Genomic DNA, 13259 nt, shown 5'->3' with positions numbered 1-13259 from the left:
CTGCCAGTCACAACAAAAACAATATATAAAAAATAAAATAAAAGTGAAGATGGAAGACGAGGTGCGAGAGAAATTGAGGTTGGGAATTTACATCATAAAAAGAAAAAAAGGTCAGGCTGCTAAATCTAATGTTTTAGAATTCTTTTTTTGCACAGCGAACGTAAAGGCGCTAAATGAACATTTCCGTGTGATAAATGAAAAAAAAAAAAGGTCAGTGGTTATTTAGCGTAGGCTGTAAACTGTAGGCCTGCCCTATACAAATCTAAAATAAAATATTGTTTAGCCTAGATTACAAACGCTGCTTTATAAATGTTTAAAATGTGTATCATTATCTTGTTATTAATATGACCTGATTTATCGTTCATATTCATAATCATATGTTGTTGCCAGTTCACAGGTCGATGTTTCCAAGCATTTCAGGCTGAAATAAAGGCTGTTTTCATTTGAATAACAATGCCCAGTATGTCTATTTAATGCTCGGGGGGGCGGGGCGGGTTGTAAAAATAGATACAGTAGTGCGGGGCGAGCTGGGGCGGGCCAAATGATTTCATAAAAGCGGGACCCGTAAGTTGAAAAATACCTGACCCACGCATCACTAGTGTGTATTGTTCAGTGTTCTCAGTACAAACAGTCGCACCACAAGGGTGAGCTCATTACAGTAATGTTGCTCCAGGCATGGATTTTACAGAACCACATTTTACTACTGACATCTGTAACGAATGTAATAATGATTTAAGGTTTAATACAGTTTATCACCTCAACACACTGAATAACCTTAGTTCTAGTGTTTACGTCTTAATAACACAGACGAATTTTCTCCTGTCTGACTGTTAGTGTAAACTGGAACCCCCCACAGCAGGATTCCACATTATTCCTCTTTGGGGTTGTTAGATCTGCTGACCTAAAAGCACTTCATTAAACTTCTTCTATCAGAGAGGTTCCAGCACACAGGACTGATAGAGCTCCAGTAGATCATATCTGTAAAGTCATGTGACTCATCACAGCATCAGAATAGACAAGAATTCACTGTGAGCTTCACATCTCATTACAGCTAATGGACCAATCAAATCAGTCCACAGCTTCAAAACATCCAATCAGGCGTGAGTCTGGACCTGGTTTTCTACTGAACACACAAGTTCATTACCTCACTATCACTTTGTCTAAACAGGAACGATGATCACACTCTTTGTGGCTCTTTACTCTCTGCTTTGTCTCTGCACAACTGGTGAGGAACATTTTAAACTTTTATTTAAATAGTCATTTTACATGTTTAACTAATTCATTAAAATGAAATATTAAACACTTTTTTGATTTTACAGGAAACCCGACTGACATCAAGGAGTTTCAAGTGAAAACAAAGCCTGGAGAAGCTGTAACTATGGAGTGCAACTTTAGCGGGGACAAAAACAAAAAGAGTTTTGCTTGGTACAGACAGAGTTTTGGAAAAGTGCCTCAGGTTTTTGCCAGAGAGTACGGTGGCACTCCTGGCTACACATTTTTCGAGGGATTTAAAGATAGCCGCTTCACTGTTACTGTAAAGGACCAAAAGTTTGATCTCAACATTAATGAAACAAGAGAAGATGATGGAGGAGAATATTTCTGTGGATATGTGGAGGGAAGTACAGTAAAGTTCACATCTGGAACACGTCTGCAGTTTGAAGGTAAACAGTTTTACTCTGATAACCTGCTAATTCCAGATCAACACTTTAACCAGAATTATGTGTACATGTGCATTAAATGTTGAATATTTCACATTATTCATATTTAGTATCATTTCTGTTTATTTGCTGCTTTTCCAATTTATTTGTAAAGGTGAAGAGATGAAACCCTGTCCTACACCTGGAACACTTAACAAGAACACACACTCTGTTACACACCAGGGTTCAAACAGCAGAGATGGAGAAGGTAATAACAGGATTTTAATCAATTTTCTTTCACTTTGTCAGGGGTGGACGATCTACACAAATCCCTAAATGCTTAAGTACAAGTACTCGCTTTTATTTTTTTTTTACATATTAAACGTTTATCGTGAGTAATTATATCTCTAATGTTATATTATTATCTGTGTGTTTATTCTCTTGTTCTCTTTGATGAATATAAATCAGTGTGTTTGGTGTGTAATAGATGGACTGAGACACTGGAGTGTTTGATAGTTTAGCAGAGGTTATGATCACAGCCAGTGGAAGCTGAATCTCAGTTGGTTAAAGTAGAATATTTATCATTTCACCAGAGAGCGTTCAGACCAGCTGATGAGTTTTAAACACTACACACTGAGGTGAAACAGCTCGCTAATGGAAATGGATAAAACTTCATTAGTGATTATTAGCTCCAGTCTGCGCTGCTGTTGTTGTATTGGGTTGTGGTGTAGAGACGCTTCACTGCTCAAGAGTTATTAGTTACTTAGTTAACTACTAATCTACTAAAACTATCTGGTGAATCACACAACATAATAATGAATTAATTTAAAGCACAAACACAATGAAAGATATTGCTGCTGCAAGCTAACATTAAATAAACACTAGCACAAACAATGGGGTCACTGCTACGAGTTGTTCAGATTTAATGGATAATTCTTGTAAGAATTCAGTATTGTAGGCTGTTACACTGATCTTGTCACAGTAATGTTCTGTGTTTGCTAGTTAGAGGCGTCTAATAGGTGAAACCAACAGGTCAAAGCAAATCATCCTAATTATCATGGTTATTGTGCTTTAATTTACGCTTTATATACGTATATATACACTCCTGAACAAAATTTTAAGACCAGGGAAAATATTACAAGTATTCACACTTTGCACTGGTGGATCGTAACCAGGTTGTAAGAACTTCTTCAAAATGCCAAAAGAAGAAACAAGAGCAAGAGACAAAAATAGAGAGGAGACAATTTATTGCAAACTGCATAATTTAAACTCAAACTCGCTGTTCATCAGCTGATCAAATGTTTAAGACCATAGAGTTTAAAAGTTAAAATCTGTGCAAAGTATTGTCTTTAATGTCCTTGTCCTTCAGACAGTCACACTGTCATGATCTTCTGATGGCAAAAGCAAAAAGACTTTCTGTTTTTGAACGTGGCAGGATTGCTGAGCTGCACAAGCAAGAGCTCTCACAACACACCACTGATGCAGAGGCTGGACGCAGTAAGACTGTCATTTAAATTTCCTTAAACGGTCATTAAAAGATCCTGAGAATTATGGGACAAAAACAATCAAGTGGTCGACCCAAAACAAGTGTCACCTGCACTGAGCCGGAGGATCTGAGGGGCTGTCCGTGATGACCCAGGCCGATCCTTGACCCAAATTAAAGCCCTAACTGATGCTGACTGCAGCCCAAAAACCATAAGACGGCGTCTGCAAGAGAAGGGCTTAAAGAACAAAAACGTCTTCAGAAGTCTTATTGAACACTTTTAGTTCTGTTGTGGGTATTTTTGAAACTAAAGTATTAAACATTTGATCAGCTGATGAACAGCCTGTTTGAGTTAAATGCAGTTTTCAACAAAATGTTGCTTCTTTTATCATTTTGAAGCAGTTTCAGCATTCAGACAGAGATTCCTCCTCTCCTCTCACTTTAGCTTCATACACAAACACACACACTGGAACCTTGGATTACGAGCATAATTTGTCCTGGAAGCGAGCTCGTATTTGAAACACTTATAAAACAAATCTAAATTTTCCATAAGAAATAATGAAAACTCGATGAATTAACATAAAATTATAAAGTGTTGCCGTTTATGCGCGCAGTGTGTGTGTGTGTATGTGTGTGTGTATACACGCGCTGTACACACACACATACAGACACAAAATATGTTTTACAATAAAAGACGTTTTACACACACACACACACACACACACACACACACACACACGTGGTTACAGTGTTATAGTAAACAGTACACGTGTGCAGGGATGTTGATCATACCAGTAAGAGACGAGCACTAAGACCCAGCAGGGAAGACGATTACCCACAATTCCACAGCACAAGAGAGAGAATTTTTTTTTTATATATATATATATATATATATATATATATATATATATATATTTTCTTCCCACTTCACTGAGTAAGAAGGAACGACAGACGCCATAAAGTAGTGGAATATAAAGTATGATGTTTTACTTTTGAAATGGAGTTGAGGTTAAAATGGAATTACTTAAGAACAGTAAGAGATTTATATTTTCTTTGTTACTGTCAATTACTGCAATTTGTATAAAAGAAATTTAAATTAGTTAAAACTTCTTATGTTAATTAATGATTTTAATTTTATAAAGGTGAAGAGATGAAACCCTGTCCTACACCTGGAACACTTAACACCACACCTCCTGCTCCAGGTGATGAAAATAGTAAAAGTTTAAAAAAAAAAAAAAAAAGTAAATTTTCTTTAAAGTGTTTCAGCTTTTGATATTTATTAAAAACATGTTTTCCATACAGGTTCCAGCTCTACTGATCAGATGTGTGTGATGTTCTGGCTCTCTGTTTCTAGAGTTGGAGTTCTTGTCTTTATTATTTTTCCAACGATGCTGATTGTTTACAAATTAAAATACAAATTGTAATAAAATACTTTAATGTCTGTCAGATTTGACTATCATGACACTATAAATGGGTTAAAATGTTTTTTGTATATATGATTTGATATATACAGTGGTGTGAAAAACTATTTGCCCCCTTCCTGATTTCTTATTCTTTTGCATGTTTGTCACACTTAAATGTTTCTGCTCATCAAAAACCGTTAACTATTAGTCAAAGATAACATAATTGAACACAAAATGCAGTTTTTAAATGAAGGTTTATGTTATTAAGGGAAAAAAAAACTCCAAATCTACATGGCCCTGTGTGAAAAAGTGATTGCCCCACTTGTAAAAAAATAACGTAACTGTGGTTTATCACACCTGAGTTCAATTTCTGTAGTCACCCCCAGGCCTGATTACTGCCACACCTGTTTCAATCAAGAAATCACTTAAATAGGAGCTACCTGACACAGAGAAGTAGACCAAAAGCACCTCAAAAGCTAGACATCATGCCAAGATCCAAAGAAATTCAGGAACAAATGAGAACAAAAGTAATTGAGATCTATCAGTCTGGTAAAGGTTATAAAGCCATTTCTAAAGCTTTGGGACTTCAGCGAACCACAGTGAGAGCCATTATCCACAAATGGCAAAAACATGGAACAGTGGTGAACCTTCCCAGGAGTGGCCGGCCGACCAAAATTACCCCAAGAGCGCAGAGACAACTCATCCGAGAGGCCACAAAAGACCCCAGGACAACATCTAAAGAACTGCAGGCCTCACTTGCCTCAATTAAGGTCAGTGTTCACGACTCCACCATAAGAAAGAGACTGGGCAAAAACGGCCTGCATGGCAGATTTCCAAGGCGCAAACCACTTTTAAGCAAAAAGAACATTAAGGCTCGTCTCAATTTTGCTAAAAAAACATCTCAATGATTGCCAAGACTTTTGGGAAAATAACTTGTGGACCGTCGAGACAAAAGTTGAACTTTTTGGAAGGTGCGTGTCCTGTTACAAAAACAAAATGAAGACTTTGGAGTGGCCTAGTCAAAGTCACACTGATTCCATGTCTCTGCCCTCTGTGTGTAGTGTTTAAAACTAATCAACCATCTCACAGAATAAAAATGTTAACATTTAGTGTTAACACATGGACTTGGGTAAATATTAATTAATTGTTAAATGTTATATTAAGAGATGTGTCCAGTGTGGCATAAGAGCCGTCTCAATGAGAAGATCAGGGAAAAGTCCACTTGTACTTAAATACAAATTTAAATAGAGGACTTCTACTTTTCTGGAGAAAAAAAATAAATAAATCCAGGATTTGTGTACATCGTCCACCACTGAGGAAATAAATTAAATTTTATTTGATTAAAACTCTGACCTTCTCCATCTCTGCTGTTTGAACCCTGGTGTGTAACAGAGTGTGTGTTCTTGTTAAGTGTTCCAGGTGTAGGACAGGGTTTCATCTCTTCACCTTTACAAACCTTACAAAGTCTATCAAAGCCACGTGTTTAATCTGTTAATTAACTTTCTAACAACAACAGTTGACTTCCTTTAAGTTATTTGTTCAGTGTTGTTTCATGACATTAACAGCATTTGACATAGAAATTAGACGCAGCAGTTAAGTACTTAGCATTTCTAGCTACATCACAGCATTTGCAATTTTTTTACAAAGCTAAACATTAGACCCAGTATTGTGTCGGTTCCCCTTGTGTCACCAGGGCAGGTCCGTCTCCTTGGGGTGTGACTGCACAAGACCTCTGGGGTGTCCGGTGGTGTCTGGCGTCGTGATGTTAGCGGTGAATCCTTTGTGTGTGTGTTGTGGGGTGAAGACTCAGTGTATTAGCTTGTTTGCCCAGCGTATCCCCTCTACATCGGTCAGATGGAGATCTGGAGAATTTAAAGGCCGGATCACCATCTTGAACTCTTTCTCTGCTAAGCCCCAAACACGGGAGGCTGTGATGCACTGGGTGTTCTGATACCTTTCTACTCTGGCCAACATTGACTGTTTTATATACAGATACAGAGAATGATCTGAAAAAGAGACAATGTCCTGTGAGCAGCAGTCCTCTGGTCAAACATGCCTTGTTGATGCCAGAGGTGAGTGGGCAAACTTTAAACATTACTATATTGAATGTGTTTATGGAACTAGAACTGATCAGAAACTAGAATTAGACCAAATGATTAATGAAACTCCAAATGAACAGACTACAGTCATGAGGGAAAAGAAAATAAAGGGCCTAAATAATAAATGTGTGGTCATATCACATATCAAATATGGCATATCAAAGGAGACTTAGGGCATGAGGTGGGGTACAGCCCAGAATGGGTGCCAATCCATCACAGGGCACACACACACATACATACTGTAGTGTGTGAATGAAATGTCTTATTCAAACAATACAGGCAATTTGGAAATTCAGTCTAATCTGCATATCTTTGAACTGTGGGAGGAAACCAGAGCACCCAGTGGAAACCCACCAAGCACAGACAGAACATGCCAAATCCATGCACACAGACCTGAGGTGGGAATCAAACCTGGACCCTGGAAGTGCAAGGGCAAACCAATAACCCATCATGCTGCTAGGTGTGGTCCTCACCAGCTTCTTTAAACAAACACATGATCTCAGGAGACACAAAAACGCAACAGATTTCAATATGTACTCATTTTCCCCAGCAAGTAAACCTTCTTTTAGATAAACCTAGAAAAAATTAATTATCCCCGATAATTCAGTAAAATGTAGAATGACATTTAACTTAAAGTAAACTTTTCTGCAGCTGTTTATTAGTCTCTTAGATTGGTTTATAGAAATTTTGTCCTACTCTACAACACAGCTCTTGAAGTCCTCCTATGGCATATTACTGGGGTTGAGGTCTGGACTTTGACTTGACTATTTTAACACATTAATCTGTTTTAGTTCAATAAGTACTAATTTTATTCGTAAATTGTTTTTAACAATTGTTATGACCTAATGGTCAAACCAGAGGTGTTAGTGGTAGGGAAAAGTTTCTGTGATCATATGGGGAAGAAGTCTTGAGAGGAAGCAGACTCAGAAGAGAACAAATCTTCATCTAGGGGTCAGGAATTATAATAACCTCTCATCTACAACTTCATACAACAATGTCCAAAAGTACAGTTGTGTTAACAGGAACTCTTAAGCTTACATGAATGCTGCAGTCAGTAAAACGTCTATAAATGGTTTAAAAGCATTTTCACACTTTCCCAGAACATGAAGTCATTTAAGGGAAAAAAAGCTGTCCAAAAGTGCCTGCCCTATGTGAAAAAGTAATGGTCCTGTAAACCTAATAATTGGTTGTGCCACTCCTGAACTTGAACATGCGTAAGTGATCAATCTAAGTGTAAGAACGCTCTTAACACATGTGTAGAAGTGTTACTGACTGCAGCAGCGCTCTCTCACATCATGCAGTTGTTTCAGTTGAACAGAAATAACATTGTGGTTTCTGAGACATCAGCAGGGTGAACTGACAGCCAACATCCAGCTTTAACTTAAATTATTAAACAGATGATGTTTTTGTTAGAAGTGCTATAAGAGTCCATAAATCATTTAAGATTACACTATAAATAAATGTAGTATTTATTTGAAATGAATTAAGGTGTTTTAATTATTGAAATGAAATTCAGACTTCAACCCCATTGGATACCCTGGAGGAATCTTAAAGAACTGTGGAAAAATAATAAATAAATAAATAAATAAATGCCCACGACTTCAGTAAAGGGAACTAGTAATGTAAAAAGTGGACAATTTCTCCAAACCAATGTACCAATAAACAAAAAAAAAAAGTGTTTACTTCAAGCTATTGTTGCTGTGCTCCAACCTAAAATAAAAAGACTACATACTGAAATCAGTTTTTGTTGTCTGAGGTCAGGTGTTTTATTTATAGAAGCTGGTAAGAATCACACAATTATTATTTAGGCCGTGATAAATAAAACATAAAAATAAAGGAGGGTCTAATTGTTTTTTTCTCATGACTGCAGTGTGTTTGTTTAGAGCTCCACTATTCATACTTGCAACACTTGTTTTGGTGTAAGAAGATTTTATCCACAAGGTGAGACTCTATAATTTCAATGTTCTCAGTACAACTGGTCATACCACAAGGGTGAGCTCATTACAGTAACATTGCTCCAGTCCCAGCATATGTGGTTTTATTCATTAATAAAGCATTCTGTCTCCTCCAATGACAATAACAATGCTTTTCCCACATCAGCAAATTTAAAAATGTAAGTGTTCTGTTCTCACTCCTCCACATAATAACCCCTGGACCACGACGTGATGTTAAAGTCTTTAATTTGCATAAAAAGAGTAAGACATACATACAGAAGCATCAGTAAGTAATTGGAGCACAATCATAATTCACCCACAACATTCATGTATGTTCATGTTTGAAATGCTCGGACTTAACTACCGTGTATAATTTATATGACAAATCCTGTTAATGTCATGAAATAACACTGAACATGAAACTTAAAAGGAAAAGTGCATTGCTGTTATTAGAAAGTTAACACATTAAACATGGCTTTGACAAGAACAAGCCATTTAATTTAGCTTTTAATTACTGATTACTGATTACTGATCACGCACATTGTATAGAAACTCTGGTACTGTATGTGTGCGTGTGTGTGTATGTGTGTGTGTATATACACACAGCATGTATATATAAATATATTTAGTTTTAATCAAATTAAAATTACACTTCCAATTTTACTTTGTGTAACAGACTTTTGCAGATGTAAAACCTTTTACTTTTAACAAATCGTAAACAATTGTTTTATTTTCCTACTAGAAATGTAAAAATTCCCATCAGTTATTGCATCTTACTGGAGCGTGAATAAAATGGAGTGTATTTTAAAAATTTTTTTATTATTATTATTATTATTATTATTATTATTATTCATAATAATATTATTACTGAGGTTGACGTATTAATAGGACAAAATAATTTATATTTTAATTTAATCCAGACATTTGCAATATTATATAGGCTAATAAAAAACTGTACATCTGTAATCTATTATTATTATCATTAATCAATAATGTATTTACAAGTTATACACATTTCAATTGTATGTTTTATATTGTTTTAATAAATATTCAATATTTAATGTCTGTAGTGTGACAGACACTGTGGTGTGAATGTCCAGCAGCAGCAACAGGTATCTGAGGGGCTTATGTTAGCATGGTAATGCACGGAGGAAGTCACGTCAGCGCTGGTGACTTTGCAGGGTGTTTTCAATGGTGGAGTTTTGTTATTCTCTAATGCAGTGGAGACACACATTTCACCCTGAGTTTAGGTGTTATTTAAATAGCTCCTGTGGTCCAGTGACACATATTAATTTAACCTTATAATTATTTAAAATAGATGGAGCTCTCTGTGAATAGCCCCGCCCCCTGTGATGCCCACGCTCATGAACATACAACAGTTTGTCATGTTAAATAGTAAGTTTTCAGAAAGTTTTAAACAACACCAATGAGTTTTTTTACAAAGTTTTGTTGCTATACAAATGCATGGGGTGGAAGGCCGACTCATTCTGGAGTTCACAAAAGTAATCGTGGAGACACAGCTCTGCATATATGTTAGAAGGAAGCATGTTATGAGTCTGTCTAGTAACAGGAGATAAGCTAGGGTTAGCATATGGCTGGATAGTGGAGTTTGTACATAGCTGATGCACAAGCAGACACATTCTGTTCCCTTTCAAAGGCTACACTCGATGCTGCGTGAAAACGCTATGGGAACATCTTGTCATGTTGCCGGTTGTGAAGCATGTGTGTACCAAACACGCCAAATTTTTGGCTTTTATAACCTCGGTCAGGTGACGTCATCTGATAGGACGCACCTGCAGGTTATAAATAGGAGTGAACCGGAAACATTCCTCAGATTGATTTGTCTGAACGGACGTCCGGTCACATAGGCAGTGCGGCATTGGGACGCAGAACCTCGTTCCCGCCTTTTCAGGGAACAGGGTTACAGCAAAGTAACCCGAGACATTCCCTTTCAAAGGCTACACTCGATGCTGCGTATCATCAGCATAACAATGAAAACTAATACCATGCTTACGAATTATGTTGCCCAGAGGAAGCATGTAAAGGGAAAAAAGCAGTGGACCTAAAACTGAACCCTGCGGAACGCCAAACTCGACTAGAGAAGATGCAGAATAATCACCATTTAAGTCTACATACTGATAACGATGGGTCAGATAGGATCTGAGCCAGGAAATGTTATGCTGACGATACACAGTTATATGTCTCAGCAAAACCTGATGAGAAAAAACAGCTTACTAAAATTGAGCAATGTGTGCAGGACATAAGAAATTGGATGCTAATTAACTTCCTTCTGCTAAATCTGGATAAGACAGAAGTTCTAGTCATAGGACCGCATACAGCTAGGAGTAAAATTTTAGATCACACCGTAACTTTGGATGGCCTTTCTGTTCCATCAAATGCAACAGTGAAAGACCTTGGTGTGATTATTGATTCCAGCCTTTCATTTGAAGCTCATGTTGATAATATTACCAGGATAGCATTCTTTCACCTCAGAAATATTGCCAGGATAAGAAATTTATTGTCGCTAAACGATGCAGAAAAACTAGTTCATGCTTTTATTACCTCTAGGTTGGACTATTGTAATGCCTTACTGTCTGGTTGTTCAGCTAGATGCATAAATAAGCTTCAGCTAGTCCAGAATGCAGCAGCGAGAGTCCTCACTAGAACCAGAAGATATGAGCACATCACCCCTATCTTATCTTCACTGCATTGGCTCCCTGTGAAATTTCGCATTGATTTTAAAATACTACTCTTGACATATAAAGCATTAAATGGTCTCGCGCCGCAGTACCTGAGCGACCCGCTAGTGTCTTACGATCCGCCACGCCTACTTCGATCAAAGGATGCAGGCTGCTTGTCAGTACCGCGTATTATGAAACATACAGCTGGGGGCAGAGCTTTTTCGTACAAAGCCCCAAAATTATGGAATAGTCTTCCAAATAGTGTTCGGGACTCAGACACAGTCTCAGTATTTAAGTCCAGGCTAAAAACCTATTTATTTAGCCAAGCATTTTTATAAATAGATTTGCCTTAGGCAAAGGAGCAGATCTGGGGGACTCATGGACGTAGAGTATTATGGTGATTTGGTATGTTTGGATGCTGTCTTCCTCACTCTCATTGATCACTTAGGTTTGCTGACGGTGAGGTGATTGTTTGCTTTACATCTCAGGAAGCCCTCATGTTTGTGTTTCCTTCTGGCTCTCCCTTTTTAGTTATGCTGTCATAGTTAGTCCTGCCGGAGTCTCTGCTTGCACTCTACAGTTAATATACATTCACATTATACATTGTGTGACTGTGACCATACCTAACTGCCATCTCTCCTCTTCTTCTCTTCCCCCCCCCCTCTTTCTCTTTCCTCTCTCCTCCTGTCTCCCCCTTTCACTCTTTCTCTCTCTCTGTCGAGCTACACATGTCGTTCCTGAGCTGCCAGTGATCCAGACTCCATCTGCCCTCCGGACCTGTCTGACCCATCCTGGTGCCCCGCTTCTGGCTGAAGATCTCGTCACATGGATGTCCCGTGTCTCTCTCTGGGATGCGTCTGGTGTCTGGGGATGATTCTCTCTACCTAGAAAATGGTTCTGGCCTTGACTGGTGTTGGCAACTGTTTCTCTGGGGACTTGACAGTTCGATAGTTCAGGACTGGAACTTCTTACTACCTGGGTCTTCTATAACTACCTGGACTCCATATTAACATCAATTAACATCAGCTATTATAGCTGAACTGCCTCCCACCCTACACACTGTAAAAATGCAGATCATTTACTGCTTTCTGTTTCACCCAGATGAGAATGGGTACCTGTTGAGTCTGGTTCCTCTAAAGGTTTCTTCCTATTACCATCTCAGGGAGTTTTTTTCCTTGCCACTGTCGCCCTCGGCTTGCTCACCAGGGACAAACTGACCATTTTGATTCATACACATTAACATTCCATACAAACTTAAATAATTCTTTTGATTGTGTAGAGCTGCTTTGTGGCAATGATAATTGCTAAAAGCGCTATACAAATAAAATTGAATTGAATTGAATTGAATCAACCTGTGTGACTTTGAACATGGATGCTGACATCTTTTAATGTGATGTCACTTAATATGATGTCACCTACAGTAGGAAGTACTTCAGCATAAGTTTAAGGCATCGCCTTGGCTGAACCGCTTAAGATAAAAAAAAAAAATCCCTTTTTCAAATTTTGCATCTTCAATGTTTAGAGATTATATGAGTTGAGTGTGGTGGTGATCCTAAAGGCGCAGGTGCTTGGGACGGTCATTGTGTGTATAGGATGTATTGTGTGTGTGTGTGTGTGTGTGTGTATGTGTGTGTGTGTGTGTGTGTGTGTGTGTGTGTGTGGTTGTGTGTGTGTATGTGTGTGTGTGCAAGTGTCAGGTTTTATAATATTGTAAGACATTATAATTTAATAAGAAGATTTCTAACAGTAAGCGAGAGAATCGTTAATAAAACACTGCAATACAAATGTTTTAATCTGTCAGAGCAAAATACAGTACAGTTGTGTCCAAACTCTGTGAATAATTACATGTTGGTTGTCCATCAATCTCTTGATGGTTGGATGAAGGTTTCTCAGCAAAACTCACAGCTGTATAGTTCAAAACATCTTCATCATCAACCTGATAAAGAACAAGAGACGTTTATAAACCAGAGGGGATTAAAAGACTAAATATATCACTGTAAAATGTAACTGATGATCTACTAA

At 37.7% G+C, this 13259-nt stretch overlaps 1 gene segment (V, D, J or C); it reads left to right on the top strand.

The window, feature by feature from the left end:
* The first annotated feature begins 1173 nt into the window (after window positions 1-1173).
* On the top strand, window positions 1174-4692 carry LOC128514870 (immunoglobulin kappa chain variable 12-41-like). The segment is given in 4 exon segments: window positions 1174-1225; window positions 1320-1661; window positions 1813-1905; window positions 4423-4692. Coding segments are annotated over 4 exon segments (609 nt in total).
* The last annotated feature ends 8567 nt before the right edge of the window (window positions 4693-13259 follow it).

Source organism: Clarias gariepinus, chromosome 27, assembly GCF_024256425.1.
Source record: "Clarias gariepinus isolate MV-2021 ecotype Netherlands chromosome 27, CGAR_prim_01v2, whole genome shotgun sequence".
In the NCBI taxonomy this organism is placed as follows: Eukaryota; Metazoa; Chordata; class Actinopteri; order Siluriformes; family Clariidae; genus Clarias; species Clarias gariepinus.
Note: the sequence above shows the minus strand (reverse complement) of the source record. Positions and strands in the feature narration are given on the sequence as shown.